Raw genomic sequence first — 19,749 nt, 5'->3', positions numbered from 1 at the left:
ACACACACACGCCCCGCACACACACGCACACGCACGCACGCACGCATATATATATATATATATATATATATATATATATATATATTTGCAAATACTTGCCAAACTTGTACCTAAATACAAATACAGAAAACTTCGAAATGTATTACAATACACAAATACAACGACGGGTATTTGATCATTTCAAATACGTTTACATATATTTTTGTTCCTTTAGTTTGACATTTTATACTATATTCCCTGGAAAAAAAGACCGTACCCATATAAATTGTGGAGTTTGTATGCACAAAGAATCAAGTGCCTAAAAAGTAAGATTCATTTAAAAAAAAATGTTATTTGGCATATGATAGGCAGGCTAGAAAAAAAAAAAAGTGTATTCAGTGCGAGTTTAACTACAAAGGTAGAATTGAAGCAACAAAGCCTTTTTCAAACAGCTGGTCGTTAACGCGACACCTTTAAGAATAAATGCGCCCAACCAAACACTGGTCAATCATTCTACCCATCCCCATTTATTCCTAAATCTTCTCTTCCGTCTCTTTCTTCGATGTTTCTCGTCGCAACGAAGGTTGTCGAAATCGTATTTGATAGCGAAGAACCGTGGCCAAAATTGTGCTTGAACAGTATTAAAAAAAACAAAAAAAAAACATTGTTTGGATCTATTTACAATCGACATATAGTGTATCTAACGTGTAATTAAACACGAAATACAAAATACTTCAAGTATTTTAAATTCCTTTTTTAAATACTTGCATCTGAAATAGTGCCCATCCCTGCTGTACACAAATATATCTGTCGCGGAAAATTTAAATTCACGATTCGTCTCAGCTATTGTCAGCTATCCTCACGTCAAGTCCCCACCGAAGGAAATTAAACCGTCCGGCCCCTTGGACCTAAGTTGAGAACCAAAGCGTGGCTGACGAAGCAGCATTCGACTGGGGCTCGGTTCAATCAACTAAACACGAACCCCGCCGCCCGGCACAGTCCCAGTCTGTGCCCCGCTCTCGGTCGAGGCAATTAAATGACGAATCGAATCCAGTCCACAGGCCTTGCGTTGGAGAACATTGAATTCTGTGGAAAACAGCGGAGCTCCGGAAAACGGGATAGACAGAACGCCCCCTATAGTTCGATCTCTTCACCAATATGTGGGGACAACGTCCTGTGGCACTGAAGCAAAGCTGTCGGTGCCCGTGTGACAAAACTCACGTTGCCTAAATGCCTACCGTCCAATATGACCTTTATATATATATATATATATATATATATATATATATATATATAGAGAGAGAGAGAGAGAGAGATAAGAAGTGCAACTCGTGCTTCACGTCCCAAATCGGAAGCATGGTTAAAAAGTTTCGTGCTGTAATTTCGCTGGTTGAATCGAATAGTACATTTCCATCCTAGCTTTAGTACTTTTAAGAGGCCACTGTGGGGGTTATGGATGATGTATGGGCTATTTGATTCGACTTATTCGAGCCAGTATCCGCACACCCCTGGAAAATGGTGACGTTAATTTAACATATTTGTAATTTATTTATTATTTATTTATTTATTCAATACTGCAACCTCATTGAGGTTTTAGCAGGGTGGACACTGTGGTACAACAAAATGCACCAATCTTCACGAAAAAGTACATGACAGGTGACGCAATGTACTTCCTTAAAATGAGCTTCGTCGTGTATGCTGACTGTCGTTACCTTTAAAAAGCTGTGCGCAGTAACAAGAGCATTTCGTCTTCTGGGCTGGGTGCCCTCGATGTTTGCAATGGATGAGATTTGCTAGATACCTTCACACCATGACTGTAATCGTTACGAAATACTTGCGTAAGAGCACACGCTTGGATTAGCCGCTTGGCGCAGTACGCCCTTAATCTGTTTTGAATGGTGCACGTGTGGATCGGTGGAGCGTATCAGCTCTTGCGGACGAAAGAAAAAAAAAAGGAAGAGTGATATAATCTAAATGGTTTTCTAGGTCTTTTTTATTTTCCTTTTGCTATAATGGAAATTTCTGGCCCGCTTTGCTTGGCGTCGTAATGTAAACCCTGAGACAAGGAAAAATAAAATATTGCACGAGACGTGTCGTCTTTTTTGTTATTTTATTTCTTTATGTCTCGGGGTTTAGATTGTGACGTTTTCTAACCAGCTCGGCCTGCATTCGCTCCTTGCTTGGTGTGTGGTTTTGAAAGCGCGATGAAATGTATTGATGTTATTGGGTTGTTTGAAAATTAAAGACAGAGATAGGAAACGATGGTAAACTCAACTGCGAAGTTGTGCTTTCCCCAGCGCGGCTGGCCTTGATGGGGCACGTCCCAGCTTTAAAGTCGTTCGTGCAAACAGCGTATTTTTTTATGCACTCCAAAGATGTACTTTTCTGTATAACAAGGAGAAAAGCAATCATGACTAACACTAAAGGGATCACAAAATATTACGAAGTTCATAGTATGATTAGATCCAAAAAACGCCATGTGTCCGATGTGTCCAGTGGCAAACGTCATACGTACACCAGCTCGTGGAGCGAAAGCTCGCGCTGCAGAACCTGGGGGTCCTGGGTTCAAAACCCCGCCCCTGCCCGTTTCGATCTGGATGAGCATCGTACCGGCGTGCGGTCGTGTGTCACTACTGCATGATGCTTGTTAAAGTCCCTAGGCTAGCAGTCGTACTGCACTGGCTAAATTTTTCATTTACAGTGGGTAACAACGTCGCCATGTTCTGACAGACTAAACTCCCGCTGTATAAACAACAAACGACTAATTCGTTTTGTTTGCTACGGTCGCATCCATGTGTCCGCGGCTATTGTGCCTCTAAGAACATATTATTGACCGCCGGATACTATACTCATTCCCAATTCGAATGTCGGAGAATCACTCCTCCTCCCAGCAGGCCTTGGCTCAAGGTGCATCATGCACGAATGCGCTTGTATGCATACTATAAAAATTACATCACGTGAAACATCTTTGGTGATAAGACGTGCCCATGCCGTTCATTTCGTCGCTGTACATATTCTGGAAGATAAATAATGTACTTTATCAAATCTGTCGTTTTTTCATCACTAAGATTATACACAAATGTTATCAAAGCTGACAGAGAGAACTTGAAAACGAACCTACTGGAAACATAAAAATTGTTGTGTGTATGTTTATACAGCCGGAAGTTAGTCTGCCTCAGTGGGCGTTTGGTGTCTCAGCTGTAGATGAGCAATTTAGCCAGTGCGGTACAACCGCTAGCCTGGGGTCTTTAACGTGCACCGCGCAGTAGTGGTACACGACCGCACGCCGGTACGACTCTCATCCAGATCGAAACGGGCAGGGGTGGGGCTCGAACCCAGGGTCCCTGGGTTCGAGCCCCACCCCTGCCCGTTTCGATTGACTTACTTAAAGCTTTTTGCTGCCTTTCTGAAATTGACTTACTTAGAGCTTTTCACGGTAATGCCCAGTTTCTAATGAATTCATACAATTGTGTTCATAATCAAGAACTTACTTGTTATAAAAACTGAACACTTTATTATCCCAGACGCAATGCTCCTCAGTACATTTTTTACGCAAACTGTTTGGCCTCCTGAAACACCCCTTGTTAACAAAAAAGGTCAAATAAAAAGAGGGAGTAAAGCGCTGAGCAAACACACCTTCGGCGAGGACTGAACGGGCGACTTTACTTTGGAATCACCGCGTAATCGTACTACGGGAAAGGAGCCTGCGCGACGGCCTCTGCATGCGTGTTTGCTGGCTCAATCAGCAAGGACCTCTGGATTCTGGTACTGTGTGAACGCCGTAGACTGCTGTTTCTGTTTGCGCGCATTCGGCACGACGCAGGGCTGCTTGCAAGGGCAACATTAAGTCAAGTCCCGAAACACCTTCTTCATGCCGATATCCGTTATCAAACAGATAGCGCGGTTTCGCGAAAGGCTGTTCTTCACGCAACTCGTGAGTGAACGTGCTGATGATTAACCCTTTCCGACATTTTCCCTGGTTTTCGATACGCGATTGTTTATTCATGTCTTTTGTTTCGTGTTATCATATCTCAGAAGGCATCACCGTCGACGGCACAAATCAACAAGCTCGATCTGGAATGTATCTTGGGTTGCACACACCCGTAATATCTCACCTTTTTTTTTTTTTTTTTTTTTTGTCAGCGGAAGTTTGTGACATTTGTCGGGAAACTTTTGGCGGCTGGCAAGCCGAACATTTAGGCCGCTATGTGTGAACATCGGCTGTAGCCACTGACAGAATGAGAAAGTCGGGGCGTGTCTTCCGAACTCTCAGCACCCAGCACTCTCTCACTGCCTTCCGCCGTGCTTATCTGCGCGTGCCCGCTCGAGGTGCACTTACGGCGAAGCGCTGTCCAAAGTGTAGGAAGCTCACGCTGGGGGAGGACAACTGAAACTTCTTCCCCCCTGCCTCTGTCGTATTTTCCGTAACTTCATACTTGAGGGCCACCTTCTTTGTCTGAGAAGGCAAAACTATGGGCGCCCGTGCGCTTATGAACGTGCAGCTATAGATTAAAGGCACGTTCACACACTTGCGTTTGACTATAACCGAGTGAAACAAGACCGGGTTTTAAGCCTTTTGTGACGGCTGACGACCGGCTGCGTTGCATCGCAGCCGGTCCTAAGAAGCTTCAAAACCGGTCTGGTCTCACTCGGTCGTAGTCAAGCGCAAGTGTGTGAACGGGCCTTAAGGCTGTGCACGCGCGTTCTTCACTGCTTCTGAAATACCACCGGAAGTTGTCCTAGCCAATGATTCTTCACGTTATTGGCTACACCAGTTAGTGCAGTCCGTAACAACCTAAGAACTCGACCAGATGAAAAACAAGACGCGCCTCTGTGCATTCTAAGAAACGAAAAATAACAGAGCGAATTAAAGTTTACCAGTATGGATTTCTGCGAAAGTTTCCAACGGATATGTGCTTCGCGCAATGCCGCTCTCTAGTGTACAGAACTTGTCTCGCAGTGAAGGCCTCTCCGCTTTCTCTGCCCTTTTTGACCCGACTGACAGAAGGAAGATTTGGATAACGGATACCGATTATCTTAGAGGCACGGACCTGCTTTAGATACGACGCGCCAGTTCGCAAATAGTCGCGCAAGGAGCAGCGCGACCAATGACTTCGAGTGAGGTAAGTCAAGAGCATCGTCTCACTTGAGCTGCACTCATTATTCGTAGGTGTATACACGAACTCAACTCTGTGACGTCACGGCGCGGTGGTGGCGCGTCGGTCGCACTTCTGGTCTGGGGCTGTGGGCAGAAGTTCCCATGCCAGACGTGTATTCCTGCGTTGTTTTAAGAGGAACCAGACAAAAACCTGGCTTCTCGTCAAGACGCCGCAACTGGGGCCGTACCAAAAGTGTCGAGAAAGGTTTGAAGGTCAGTTTCCATGTGCTCGGTTCGTCCGAGAATCTGGATATGTGACGTGAAAAGAGAAAAGCAGACGCCGTCGGACAACGATTGCTTGGGTGGGAAGCACTTTGGGTTGAATTCACGGATACCTGTGGTCATCAGATTTATTTGTTTTGTTCCAACCTGAACGCCAGAAAACCGTCAAGTTGTGCGGACCACCTGTGGACTACGTTCAGTGCGTCTTCAAGTTCAAACGGCCGCCTGATCGTTCGAACTGTCGTCTGCCCTTTCAAACGTTTAGGCTTGTCGTCTTCTCTTTTAGACGACACCGGCCCATAGACCAAACGTGGGCCCGCTACTTGCGATAAGAAGTAAGTGCAGGCCTCATAAGCCTTAAGTCTGAAGGTTGGTAAGCAGGCTCGATGTAAACAGTAGGTACAAGGAGATGAAAATAATCCCTGGAGAAGGGGAACAAGGGGGACAAAGGACAGACACCTGTTTTTTGTCCCCCTTGTTCCCCTTCTCCAGGGATTATTTTCATCATTCTTGTCCAACTCGCTTGCACCTTTGCATTTAATTGCATTATAATTACAAGGAGATGTTCATCATTGTTACCAGTGGCCATCACCGGCTCTTTATGCCTGATTCACAAGGTCCGACTGTGCTTTAGATTTTCAGTATCGACGTCGACCATCTCAGCTACGGTTCACGCCTTTGCACACTGAGGGACGTCGCGACTGAAAATTTCGAGCGAAATCAAATCATGCGAATCAGGGTTTAGCGTACATTCTGCGGCGTCCACGCGGAATGTATGTCACATTATTCACGCCAAATTTTGCGGTGTAACGAGCCTCGTTAATTTCGCTGAGGCCGCTCAAGTAGTCAGACATTGCCCAGGAAGACGTAGAATCAACAATTCGAACGCGAAAAAGGGCAGGGGGACTGATACCGACGCCGACAACATCGCATTTCAATGGTTTGTTTATGGGCGACGGCGAGCTTCTTGCCCATACCCCCGTCGCGCATGCGCGGCGCCGGTGGCGTCCGCTAGGGGCGCTCCGGTTTGTTTGTAAACATGAGTTGGTGTATAGTGTATACACCTACTCGCGTTTCCGGCATCCCACCGAAGCGGCGTGTGAGTGTGTGACTAATGCGCCTAGATTTCAGAGTTTTTCCAACTGATCAATCACGGTCACGTGGTTCGTAGGCCGTGTTTGCAATACGAGCTACGAGTAAGTGGCGAAAGCGTCAATCGGCTTCAAGCGTCTCCGCCTCTCCAGCCGCTTTTCTCCTCGACAGGCGGCAACACAACGCATGCGCGCTGGCTAGCAATCGGCGCAGGAGACTTCCGCCATTAGATTGCAAACGCTTCCCGCGGTTTGGGTTGCTTCCTCTCTTTAATCTGGCCTCTCCAAGTCTGACGACTCAAAGTTTGCATCTCCTGTCGAGTGGATGCTTTCTGCCGCGTTCCCATCTCAGATCAAAGATGTACACAACGCGACACAGCGTAAACATGTGATATCCGTTTTTTTTTTTTCTTTTCTTTCAAAATTAACCGGCTGTCATAAACCCAACCATAGCCCCCTTTGTACTCACAAAGCCTGACAGTTCGACGATGGAGCCATGGAGTGACCGGTCGCAGATTTGGAGTGCGAGGATTGTGTTGCACAGAGCATCAAGGAGCCATTTCTCGGGTAACCTGGACGTCAGCGCACAGTTTTTGCAGCGGCGAGGACCCGAAACACACTTGTTCGCTCTAGAAAACTGTGTTTCGGCGTCTCGGCGCAGCGGGGCGCCTGTCGCGTGGCTCTCTTCTCATCTTACGTTGTCTGCCGCTCCACCTTTTCCATTTCGGCGGCCGCTTCTTATGGCGATCTGCCAGGCTTTGTCAGTATATATGAGTATATGACCCTACTAATGTGACGGTAAGTCCTTATTTAGGGCGGCATCCTAAGCAGTAGACCTTGGTGCCCGTTGAATAATTTGTCTGAGTAAAATTTAAAAAAAAAAAAGGAAAAATGTGCCGATGTTCTGTCCGCGTTAGGGTTGGCGGACGACGCATAGGATAGGTTACGGGAGCACAGTGCCTATATGTGTACGTGTATAATCCCCTCGGTACACTTGGCGGTGCAGAGCAGCAGGTGTGGGTGCTCCTTTATATTTTCGGAGACCAGAGGCCAGATTCACGAAACGATCTTACGCCAAAAATGTGCGTAAGACAAAACTTAAGAACAAATCCGTATTCACGAAACGAAATTTTCGTAAGTTTTGCGCAGGTTACGACGAAATCCTACGACAGCTCCGAAGCTGTCTTACGCACTTCTTACGATCAAATCAGCATGGCCGACAGCGTCGCTCAGTTGGTCGCGACAACCAACGGATGTTTATTTTTCTACGTGCGCTTCTTACGCGTCCCGACTTCAAGCAGCAAGAAACAAGTAAAAAGTACTTGAAACAGACCACGACGAACGAACAAGAACGCTGGATCCACAGACACCCGGGAAAAACTCCAAGGGCCACGAGTACGGACTCCGACCGATCGGCAGGTAGGCCTAGCGGGCACTCCGACTCGGCGCAGCGATGATCTGACGGTCCTTGGCGAAGACCGTCTGCCCACGACCGGCTGGCGTGCTGAATGGAATATGCCCGCGCGACCCTTGTGAACCCTTCCCGTATTATAGTTTGATCGCTGACCTCAATTCTAGATTAAGAGGTCAATCTCTTCCTCTTGTCATCTCCTTGTTTTCCGAGGCAACGGTGACGAACGCTGTCGTCGAAAAGGGGCTCTCATTGATTCTATCTCTGTTTTGTGTGATATCAAGCTCAAATAAACGCCGTATGGATTACCTTCGCAATATGGTATGTACACTTCATTATTAGTATTCCATTTTATTCTGACACGACTGCACCTCACTGTCGATCGCTGTAACAGTTCGTGGGTCGCAATGCCGGTCCAACCTTTCTTCGCCGGGTGTCACGTCAGCATCGAGTTGCATTTGTAAAGGATCGGTCCCGAAGCGCTTATCAATTCGCGGTCCAACAGCGCAAATCCAGCACTTCGATCAAACACGCGCGTCCGCTCCGTAGTGTGAACAGGCATTTACGTGGCTCTTGCTTACACTGTCGTAGCTCAAACGTATATTTTTTTTTTTAACGTCGGCACGCTCCCGCATCTCCGAGGCCGCAAAAAACGCCGCGGCGATTTGTTCCCATCTACGTCGCTTTGCAAACGACTGCGGGCCGTCTTTTACCAACGATGACAGTTGTGTTGACTTGGTAGCGATCGAGTTCGTAGCAGTCAATGGGGGTGGTTACGCATCCCGGCCTCGACATTCGGGCGAGTTTAAATCGTGTTAGCGTCGACATATCACTGCAGGAATACGAAACCCCAGACAAGCAGTGGCAGAAAGGCCGCCTGTGTTATGAAAAATCCACGTGCTTCGAACGGCTCCGAACGGCTCCGAACAAATGCCGAGCTCTCCGATTGGTTGTTCGTGCTGCCGAAGACGCCGTCGCCATAGCAACAGCACCGGTAAGTTTTAGTTTCTCCGTACGACAACGTCGCTTTCCTCCTCTCACTTAAGAACGCATTCGTGAATACCGATTTCTCCTCTTCTTGCGATGTTCTTAACTTACGGACTTCTTAGCTAAGTTGTCGTAAACTAAGAAGCTCTTCGTGAATCTGAGGCCAGATTCACGAAGAGCTTCTTAGTTTACGACAACTTAGCTAAGAAGTTCGTAAGTTAAGAACATCGAAAGACGAGGAGAAATCGGTATTCACGAACGCGTTCTTAAGAGAGAGGAGGAAAGCGACGTTGTCGTACGGAAAAACTAAAACTTACCGGTGCTGTTGCTATGGCGACGGCGTCTTCGGCAGCACGAACAACCAATCGGAGGGCTCGGCATTTGTTCGGAGCCATTCGGAGCCGTTCGGAGCACGTGGATTTTTCATAACAAACACAGGCGGCCTTTCTGCCACCTCTTCTCTGGGGTTCGCATCCGTGCAGTGATATGTCGACGCTAACACGATTTAAACTCGCCCGAATGCCGAGGCCGGGATGCGTAACCACCCTCATTGACTGCTACGAACTCGATCGCTACCAAGTCAACACAACTGTCATCGTTGGTAAAAGACGGCCCGCAGTCGTTTGCGAAGCGACGTAGATGGGAAGAAATTGCCGCGGTGTTTTTTGCGGCCTCGGAGATGCAGGAGCAAGCCGACGTTAAAAAGATACGTTTGAACTACGACAGTGTAAGCAAGAGCCACGTAAATGCCTGTTCACACTACGGAGCGGACGCGCGCGTTTGATCGAAGTGCTGGATTTGCGCTGTTGGACCGCGAATTGATAAGCGCAAGAAAGGTTGGACCGGCATTGCGACCCACGAATTGTTACAGCGATCGACAGTGACGTGCAGTCGTGTCAGAATAAAATGGAATACTAATAACAAAGTGTACATACCATGTTGCGGAGGTAATCCATACGGCGTTTATTTGAGCTTGATATCACACAAAACAGATAGAATCGATGAGAGCCCCTTTTCGACGACAGCGTTCGTCACCGTTGCCTCGGGAAACAAGGAGATGACAAGAGGAAGAGATTGACCTCTTAATCTAGAATTGAGGTTAGCGATCAAACTATAATACGAGAAGGGTTCACAAGGGTCGCGTGGGCATATTCCATTCAGCACGCCAGCCGGTCGTGGGCAGACGGTCTTCGCCAAGGACCGTCAGATCATCGCTGCGCCGAGTCGGAGTGCCTGCTAGGCCTATCTGCCGATCGGTCGGAGTCCGTACTCGTGGCCCTTGGAGTTTTTCCCGGGTGTCTGTGGATCCAGCGTTCTTGTTCGTTCGTCGTGGTCTGTTTCAAGTACTTTTTACTTGTTTCTTGCTGCTTGAAGTCGGGACGCGTGAGAAGCGCACGTAGAAAAATAAACATCCGTTGGTTGTCGCGACCAACTGAGCGACGCTGTCGGCCATGCTGATTTGATCGTAAGAAGTGCGTAAGACAGCTTCGGAGCTGTCGTAGGATTTCGTCGTAACTTGCGCAAAACTTACGAAAATTTCGTTTCGTGAATACGGATTTGTTCGTAAGTTTTGTCTTACGCACATTTTTGGCGTAAGATCGTTTTGTGAATCTGGCCTCTGGCCTCTGGTCCTAAAACATCGCAAGAGGCTTAAAAACCGGTCTGGTCTCTCTCGGTCGTACTCGGCTGCAAGTGTGTGAAAGGCGCATCAGAAGCATGGATCGCGACGACGCAAGCGCGGTTCCGGCTGAGTTGAGCTTTCCTCATTAAGCGCTTGTTGTTTTTGTTGCCGTTTCTTACTACTAAAGGCTGTGTTGTATCGTTTCACATGCGTGGAAATTCAGCAAAGCAATTATTATTAAGTCGAATACTTCCATTATCTTAGTGCTGTGGTTTGTATACAACCGCTGCTGGTCCCACATATTTTTGTTATCTCGCACAAACTAGAGCCACTAATTGAGCTGCGCTTAGAATGTCGGCACTCCGTTCCGCGACATTGTTGTGGGTACCGCTACTTTGGTGCTTGTGCAAAGCGGACGGAACTGCCGATGGTCATGATTCAAAAGTGTGATTTCCTCAGCATTAGATTCAGCGTTAGGAAGCTCACGTAATATTGATTTGCTTTGTCGAGAACTGTTTAAACATTTGTGGATGACGGAAAAACGTTTCCTGTGATTTTAGATAAAGTTTCACATAACTGGCAACCATGATTTTAAGCCACAATATGGCAAAGTGGTGTTACTCTGAAGTGTAGCTTATTTAGTGGCACTAGCACAAACCATAGCTTTCATAAAACGTGGAATGTCGATTGGAGCTGTTGTTTGAATAAAAAATTAATGCAACTGATCGGCTACCATTTAATAAACTAATCAATTGATAAATTCGTTAGTTGATTTTTCACCGTTCATACTGCATAAAAGACGTTACAACTACACTTTTTTTTACTATTTTTAGTATGTCATAAATGGCATATTGCATTCCCATATTAAACTTCACGTTGTGACGCTTACGGAGCGTTTTAGAGTGAAATAATTTTTAAGCAATTGTATAAACAGTATAAGCACCCTCGATGACAATCACAAGCATGCTGAAGGGGTTTACCGTGCAAGCCTGTGTCCTAAAAGGAATAAAGACGTCAAAAATATTTTTACTTTTTGCTAACATTCTTTAGTGCAAAAGTCCAATTAAACGGCAAAAAAACCACAATTAAAGCATTACTTGAATAATCTGGGTTAATCGATGAACTGCCCAGGCCCGATATGCGTTAGATGAGGGCGTAGAGTAATCGGAAAGTCTCGTGAGAGTCTCTAGCCCTCATCAGTAAGAGGTTCGCTGCGGCCGATGCCATCTGTGCCGTGGTGCGAGTCGTTTGTTGGAGTTGCAGGGTCTACTATGTTTGAATAAAAATTATTTAGCAAGAAATTCATAGTATTAGCCTTTTGACATCCGCGGCCTTCACGGAGAAAATTGAAGCGGGTGAACCCACACTACCGAGAAAAGCATCTAATAACACGCATGCTACTACATTGTTCGGTTACACCCGTTTTTTACACTCGCGGCAGATATATTAGAATAGTTTTGTTTCACTTGTTTCAGTTGTCCTGCCAACGAACAGTTTCCAGATCGTAACCTGGAAGAGGCACTTTCTCCTCATCGCAACGTAATTGAATTTTTCCGACTCCGAAATAATTACCCACACCATGTTACAGTAAAGGGAAACATTGACTGCAGCGGAACTGAATAGCACGGTAATTTCTGATACAGCAATAACTTCTCTTTATGCTAAATATTTATATTGCTTCAAACTCTAAGAATTACAAAAACAAGAATACATAAAACCTGCGATTTCACAGCCCACATTACCCGTATCATGTTATCCCGGTTCGAATGCATCATTTTGTTTAATTCCCACGGGGATGAAACGATATATCTATTTTAAAAGAAACAAATATTTAACATAAATAGTGCAGTTCACTCGGAGACACGCATCCGTCGTGATGATCCATGCATCCCAACGTCTGCCTAGAGCAGACGACGGATCCACACAAGCGATTTTTTAAATTTAGGCTGTACGATGTTAACACGATTCGATTTTCACTGAAGCACCGAACGGTACGGCACCATTTTCCGCTAAAATTGTTTTCCCACCGATACTGTGCGACAAGATAAACGCAGGGATCTACACCGTCTCGCGCGCGAACGTGGAGAGTGCAGTGTTGTGGAGAGCCTATGGGGCGGCCACGCTTCTATCTCCGTTTTGAGGATGATGATATCGCTACAGTAGTGTCCCCGCAATTTCAATATCGACGCCAATATCTTATCTTGTGAAAAAAAATTGGTGTTGTGTGTATGTTGGTATCTCAGCTGCAGACGAGAAATTTAGCCAGTGCAGTACAACCGCTAGGCTGGGGTCACGCAGTAATGATTCACGACCGCACGCCGTTACGGTGCTCATCCAGATCGAAACGGGTGTGAGAATCCCCGGAATTCTGCAGCGCAAGCTTTCGCTCCACGCGCTCCGAGCTGCGGTGCTGTAACACCAACCGATCCCCTTACCAGAATGGGAGCGAATCGCCCCCCCCCCTTTTTTTTCTCTCAATATAATAACGTTACTGGACATGCTTTGCGTACGGGCACCTTCAGGCCTAAACTACTTCATCGTCTTCCATGCTGATTGAATTGCTCTCAGTTGCGGGTAAACGCTTGATTGACTTGTATATTCCTTTCTTATATACATATAAATTTTTAAATTCGATACAACACCACTTTGTATAAATTAATTCTCAGTATTTCGCTGGGGGCGGTGCCAGATTGCCTTTATCAGTTCAAACTTTTTTTTTATTGTTTTTTGGGATTTAAAAAAAGTACATTTATTGGCTTGGAACCATAGCGCTAGTTAGGGTGGCTTCATGCGCGTTTTGCTTAGGGTGATGACATTTGACAATTTTGTTCCAAACGTCTTTTTTTTTTTTTAAGGTGCGCGAAATATCATCTTCTTGCACTCGATCTTGGCGTTTACAGTGCTGGGACGACATTTTGTTTTCGGCAATTTATTTGTATTTTTCTTGCCAGTGTGCTGTCGGTATCGGGTACTACAAGGGATGTCACCACCCTAAACAGAAGGGCGTTGAAGCACCCTTCTGATAGTATTCGAGTACACAGTCTAGTTCAACGCCTACACTGAACTGTCGTGCTTTTAAGGAGGGAACGAAAACTGGAAAGAATGACGTGGAACAGAAGGGAGAAACAAAGAAAGTCGAGTTCAAAGGAGTGAAGCTCCTGAAAATACCGATGCGTCAACTTTACCGCAAATCACCTTGGGAAACAATCACCTCAACCTACGACAACTCGGCGAATGGCGGCACCGAAACAATGCTTGACCTATCAATGAACACTGCTGTGCGACATTAAGCCTGACATAATCACGTGAGACGTCATGCTTGGTATCACGTTACAGACCTTATTCTTGTAAGTTTAAACATATTCTCGGTATTGTCACTCGCCGAGATCTCGCCATACATCGCAGTGATTAGAGAGTGTTTGTAGATCGTTTTCGCCGTCCTGCAGCGGCTGTCCACAAACCTCTATGATACCCGGAACTCTACAGTCGAGGCCATTGTGCGGAGGCGCAGTAGCGGCGTCTTCGTTGCGGAGGGCTTAGCGGAGGAGGAAGCGCGGTCTACGAAAACTCCCTATTAGGGAGAAAGGAAGAAGAGGCGCCTGAGATTGAGGACGTAAAATTTTTGTTCCGTCAATTCGACAGCCTTTTCGGTAGCCTATAGCCAGCTGTGACCTTCAAAGACCGACCATAAGAAGCTTCAGAACTACCGGCGACGTCCGAGCAGTCGCCAGTGAAAAGCCACTCGTAAGGGTGGTCTTTTCTAGACCCCAATCATGATGCCCGGCTCCACGATCGAACTTTTACAGCAGAGCATTGAAAGCGCCGCCACCAACGTCACAAACCCAGTATCGACAGACCACATCACCCCTGGACAACACTGCATGCCGAACGACTCAACTCACGATGCTCATGACACCGCGTCCAAGTTCTGGACGTCCGAGTCGGTAGCGAACTCGTCTGAGACCGGGGTCGAAATTATGGATGAAAGCAACACCAACAACGAAGAGTGGAACAAGGCACGATCACGTAAGCGCTCACACAAAACACTGTCCGACTCTGCTTCGAGTTCGGGAACAGTTCGCAAACAGCCGAACGTCAGTGAAGGACTCACAGTAATCTTTGCCGCTACGAAGCCTGACCAAAAGCTAGCAACTTTAAGCAGCTTGAGGCTTTCCAACGCCCTAGAAAAGCTCTGCCCAGAGTGCATCCTTCAGATCCGCCCCAACGAGCGCCTCAACGTCGTCGCCGTTGATGTGCGCAACGGACAAACAACAAGGACGCTGCTGAAATGCCCTGAACTTCATGGTGTCTCTGTCAGGGCCTACCAATCCCTCGAGGGCCCCACATCGATTGGTGTCATAAAAAATGTCGATGCTGAACTGTCAGATCCTGAAATTCTAGAAAACCTGCGATCGGATGGCCGCATAGCCAGAGTACGTCGTCTTGGGGCGACAGGTGTCGTAAAGCTGACATTCAACAGTTCACCATTGCCAAGCTTCGTGCTGCTAGGACGAGTACGACACCAAGTGACGGAGTTTAAACCCCGTCCAATCCAGTGTCGCAACTGTGGTGGTTTTGGGCACTTTGCAGTCTCATGCACACGTTCTTCCGCATGCTCCCGTTGTGCAGAGCCGCATCCTATAACTAACACCACGAGCAACACCAAATGTAAATCCACAGTGATCAAGTGCGTCAACTGTGGAGAAGCACATGAAGCTACATCTCCAGCGTGTTCCAAATGGAGAGAAGAGCAAAATGTCGTCACGTACGCCAAGAGAAATGCCGTTGACTACCGCTCTGCCAGAATTATTGTAAAGCAGGCGTCGGGAGTCATACCAGAGCCCATTCTCAATGTGGTGGCCAACAGCACCTCCAAGAAAAGTGGAGAAGCCCCAGTGCAGGACAGGCAACCCCCAACCCTTGACGATAAGGGTTTAAGCTATGCCGCAGCACTCAAGACCGATCCTCAAAAAAATATCGAAAGACCACCTAACAACAACTCTGCAACAACGTCTAATAAGCCAAAACCCGGTGTCACCATTCCGACGGGCACTGAAAAGTCGACATGCAACGGAGCATCTATCAAAAAATCCGAACACTCAACGGGAGTCACCAATAATGAACCAACATCAACGGCTGACTCTTCAAAAAGATTACACCGAGATGCTCCGGAAAAACCTACGGCAAATTGGATAAAATTATTCAGAATAGCAGCAGAAATGGCGTGCGCTTATCTTGATGGCATTGATGCCTCGTGGGCACACATTCTATGCGGTTTCATTCAGGCAGCGTTCTAACTGCTGAATATAGCATAATGCTGCATCCCAACATCCACCCAAAGAGACGCACCCGAAATATTGCATGTCCAACAGTGCTTCAATGGAATACTAACGGCATACAACAACGCCTCTCAGATCTACGCCTACATTTAAAGACCAACCGATACGACGTCCTAGCCCTTCAAGAAACTCGTATAAAATACGGCAAATTCAGACTTTCTCCATACGTCGTTTATCAGGGCCTACTGCCAGTTACTGAAAACACGAAGAACGAAGTGCCGAAAGCCACGATACTTGTCCGAAGAGAACTGGATCAGCGTCAAATAGATTTGACAGACTTATGTGACGATGCTGCTGAGTTCACCGGTGTAACGATACGTAAAGGGGACTGTGACACCACCATAGTTTCTGCGTACGTCCGTCCGGGAACCAAATGGGACCCTACGATTATGATGAAGATTATGCCACGCTGCTCAGAAAACGTACTATTTTTGGGAGACTTTAACGCCCATAATCACACCTGGGGAGATAAGCACACAACGACGCGCGGATCTGCTCTTGAGGCCACAGTGGACACGCTAGGGCTTGTTCCACTGAATGATGGAACCGCTACATTTGTCAGACCGGGGGTCCCCAACAGTGTCCTTGACCTCAGCTTCGCTACACCACAACTCAGCGCGCGATGGCAACCTCAACATGACAGCTGGGGTAGTGATCATATCCCGATCATTATCTCCTCCCCAAGCTCTACAAGCGCTACACATAGGACCTGCAGAGTCGTCAATTGGGACCAATATCGCTCGCACCTCCAAGACCTTCTCTCTGAAGGAAACGTCGACCTTACAACGGCTATTTCACAAGCCCTATATGACGCCACGAGGCTGGTCCAGGTCCCGGTCTCCCGCCCGAATCCTGACCTCCTCTACCTCAAGCTGAGGGCCCGCCGACGGCAAGCCCAAAATCGTTCGCTACGTACAAGAAGAATGGAGGACATTCAGCGCTATAGAAGAATCGACGCAGCGTTCCGCCGCCATACTAACCGACTCCAGCGAAAACAGTGGCGACAAAAATGTGAATCTCTTGGTGCTCCCGGTGGCGCAAGACAGGCTTGGAGGATGGCACGTGCTCTCGCATCGGAGGTAGTTCCTCGGCTTCAGATCTCAGCGTTTGCTATATCGCAAAATATTACATTAGCACGAACTGCCGAGCTTTTGGCCGATCAATTCTCCCGTCCAATCTCTCCCCCTTCAGGCTTTCAAATTAGCTCATCAGTGACCCCCCTTTATCAACTGCCCAACATAGACTCCGACTTCACGCTTAAAGAACTGCAGCACGCACTTAGAAGATCCACCCGTCGTAGAAGCACTCCAGGGCCGGACGGGATAACGTACCAGGCTTTAAACAACATAGACCCCGTCATGCTGCCTAAACTACTGGAGGAGCTAAACTCAGTCTGGAGCACGGCGGCACTGCCGGATGCCTGGCTCAACTCCGAAGTCATACCAATCCACAAACCAGGCAAACCGGTAGAAGATTTGTCATCATACCGACCAATTTCACTCACCTCCTGCCTTGGAAAAGTTCTCGAACGCATGATACTTAGAAGACTAGACTGGGCACTAGAAACAGTTGGCGCGATCCCTGAACAACTCTCTGGTTTCCGCCGTCGACGTTGCACGGCAGATGCTATTGGGGTTCTGGTCTCGGCGTTGGAGGAAGCCAAACAAGCTAATCACGGTTACGCCGTCATTTTTCTTGATATTACCAAAGCATTTGATGCGATTCCTCACGCTACTGTCATTAACCAGCTTCAAGTCCTTGGCGTCACGGGACGTACTTTGGCATTCATCAAGGCCTTCCTCACTGGCCGGACTATGAAAGGTCGCATCGGAAACGATCGCAGCACAATCAGACACATAACTCAAGGAGTTCCTCAAGGAAGTGTATTAAGCCCGCTTCTCTTTAACGTTGCAATGGCCGCTCTTCCCCGAACTCTCGCCCGTGATGACCGATCTCCAAGAATTCAAATATACGCGGACGATGTGGCCCTTTGGGCCACGTCACCAACAGCCATGCATGCTAAAATGCAACGTCGTTTACAGCTGACCCTTGACGGTATTTCAAAGGAAATTACTCGACTGGGTTTAACTATCTCGCCATCTAAAACCGCGGTACTTGCTCACCATCCACGAGGCTTTAAGGCCAGCTCTTTCACGTACTCTGTAAACGGCACTCCCATAACACGGATGCGCAACCACATGTACCTAGGACTGGTTATTGATGACTGCCTTTCCTGGGGTCCAGCCGTGAAACAAACAATATCTCGGTGCGATCTGCACCTCAACGTACTTCGCAGGATCCGAGGACAAACCTGGGGAACCTCGCAATCTATGACTCTGCAAATGTATAGGGGACTGATACAATCCAGGTTGCTCTATGCGCTCCCACTTGTACTCGTACGGGACGCTCAGCTCACGAAGATGGAGATTATTCAAAGGAAAGCCCTCAGAATCTGCCTCGGTCTTCCCCCGTCTGCGCCGAACGTCCCTACTTTGGTCGAAGCTAGACAAAACACAATAATCAATCTAGCGTTCCGTCAGGCACAACGACATCTCGCCCGGCAGACCCTCACAAGGTCTACTTCCAACCTCTTACAACGCTTCGATAGACGTCCCAATTCCCGCCTAGGAAAAGCATACGCAGAGTTTAAGGAGTCGGTCGGTACATTGGATGAAGACCCTCCTCCACCACCCCCTCATACAACTGTGTTTCTGAATATATCAGAAGAAATTCCCCAACTACGCAGCAAAAAGTTGGTCTCGGATGTGGTTTCCCGTAATCTTGCGGAAGAACACGTCGACAGCTTTTTCGACGGTTGGATAAAAGTTTTCACCGATGGCTCAGTCTGTCATCAAAAGAAATCCTCAACTGCTGCTGTAGTTATCCATGAACTCGCCATTATCAAGTCCGGTCGCCTCGACTTCCACACATCATCCACCATCGCAGAATTAAAAGCACTAGAACTTGCTCTCGATACCCTCCACGACTTTCAGAACCCAGAAAAGGCGGCTTTGCTTACAGATTCCAGAGCGGCACTTCAAATCCTCACCAATCTGGAAGACGCACCTCCGATTGCCCGCATCATCGCTTTCAAAGTCGAATCCTTAGAAAAGAAAGGCTGGACTATAGCATTCCAGTGGTTGCCATCTCACTGTGGGATCGACGGCAACGAAAGGGCCGACCGAATCGCAGCTGAGGCACATGAACTGACCAACAGCACTCTCCACGTGCCGAAGATCAACGAGGCCAGGCTTCTCATCGCACGTGAGACGCAAAAAAGACACCCGGACGTGGGCGTAGCTGGAGGAACCCCACCATCACCGGTCCCCACCAAACTCGGCCGCCCAGAAGCAGCCCTTCTTCACCGACTCAGAACACGTTCAGCTTTTACGGCTTCTTGGCTTTACCGCATCAAACGCGTGCACAGCCCACACTGTCAGACATGCCAAGTTCCCGAGGATATAGAACATCTCCTTTGCGACTGCCCAATCTTAGACGCTCAGCGTTCTAGACTCCACCTTGAACTTCGTCAAATAGGCGCAGCAAGGCAGAACCTTTTGCACCTGCTTTTCCCGCCAGGTCCCAGGCGCATCGCTACGAAAACATTCGCGCTGCTTCTGACATTCCTGGAAGACACCGGCTTGGCTGACCATCTTTAATGCTTGGTGTTCCTTCCAGTTTCCAGTACGGCGGGCCCGGCTTGGCGCAAGGTCTGTGACTGTGACGGGTAACATGACCTTCTGCCATTGAGGTGGCAGACCTGACAGTGCTGGACTAGACACCACTTAATATCTTTTGATCAGTGTGTGTCTTGTTTGAACCTTCCTTCCCTTTCTTCCTTCTCTCTCTCTCTCTCTTTCCCTTTTATTTTGTTGCTCAGACCGGGACTGGCAGGCCCCCATTAGAAGGAGTGGCCACACTGTTCCGGTCTTCCTTCCCCC

The 19,749-nt window shown here is 47.6% G+C and overlaps 1 protein-coding gene across 1 annotated transcript; it reads left to right on the top strand.

Moving 5' to 3' along the window:
- The first annotated feature begins 14,292 nt into the window (after positions 1-14,292).
- Positions 14,293-15,766, top strand: LOC120850546. Its single transcript, XM_040223070.3, has one exon. The coding sequence runs from the start codon at positions 14,351-14,353 to the stop codon at positions 15,764-15,766; it is 1,416 nt and encodes a 471-aa protein (XP_040079004.1). The 5' UTR covers positions 14,293-14,350.
- The last annotated feature ends 3,983 nt before the right edge of the window (positions 15,767-19,749 follow it).

This window comes from Ixodes scapularis, unplaced genomic scaffold (genome assembly GCF_016920785.2).
Source record: "Ixodes scapularis isolate PalLabHiFi unplaced genomic scaffold, ASM1692078v2 PGA_scaffold2__306_contigs__length_199485367, whole genome shotgun sequence".
NCBI classification, from domain to species: domain Eukaryota; kingdom Metazoa; phylum Arthropoda; class Arachnida; order Ixodida; family Ixodidae; genus Ixodes; species Ixodes scapularis.
Note: the sequence above shows the minus strand (reverse complement) of the source record. Positions and strands in the feature narration are given on the sequence as shown.

Bases quoted from the DNA above. Each gene is read 5' to 3' on its own strand.
- LOC120850546 (XM_040223070.3), top strand. From the start codon at position 14,351: ATGCCGAACGACTCAACTCACGATGCTCATGACACCGCGTCCAAGTTC.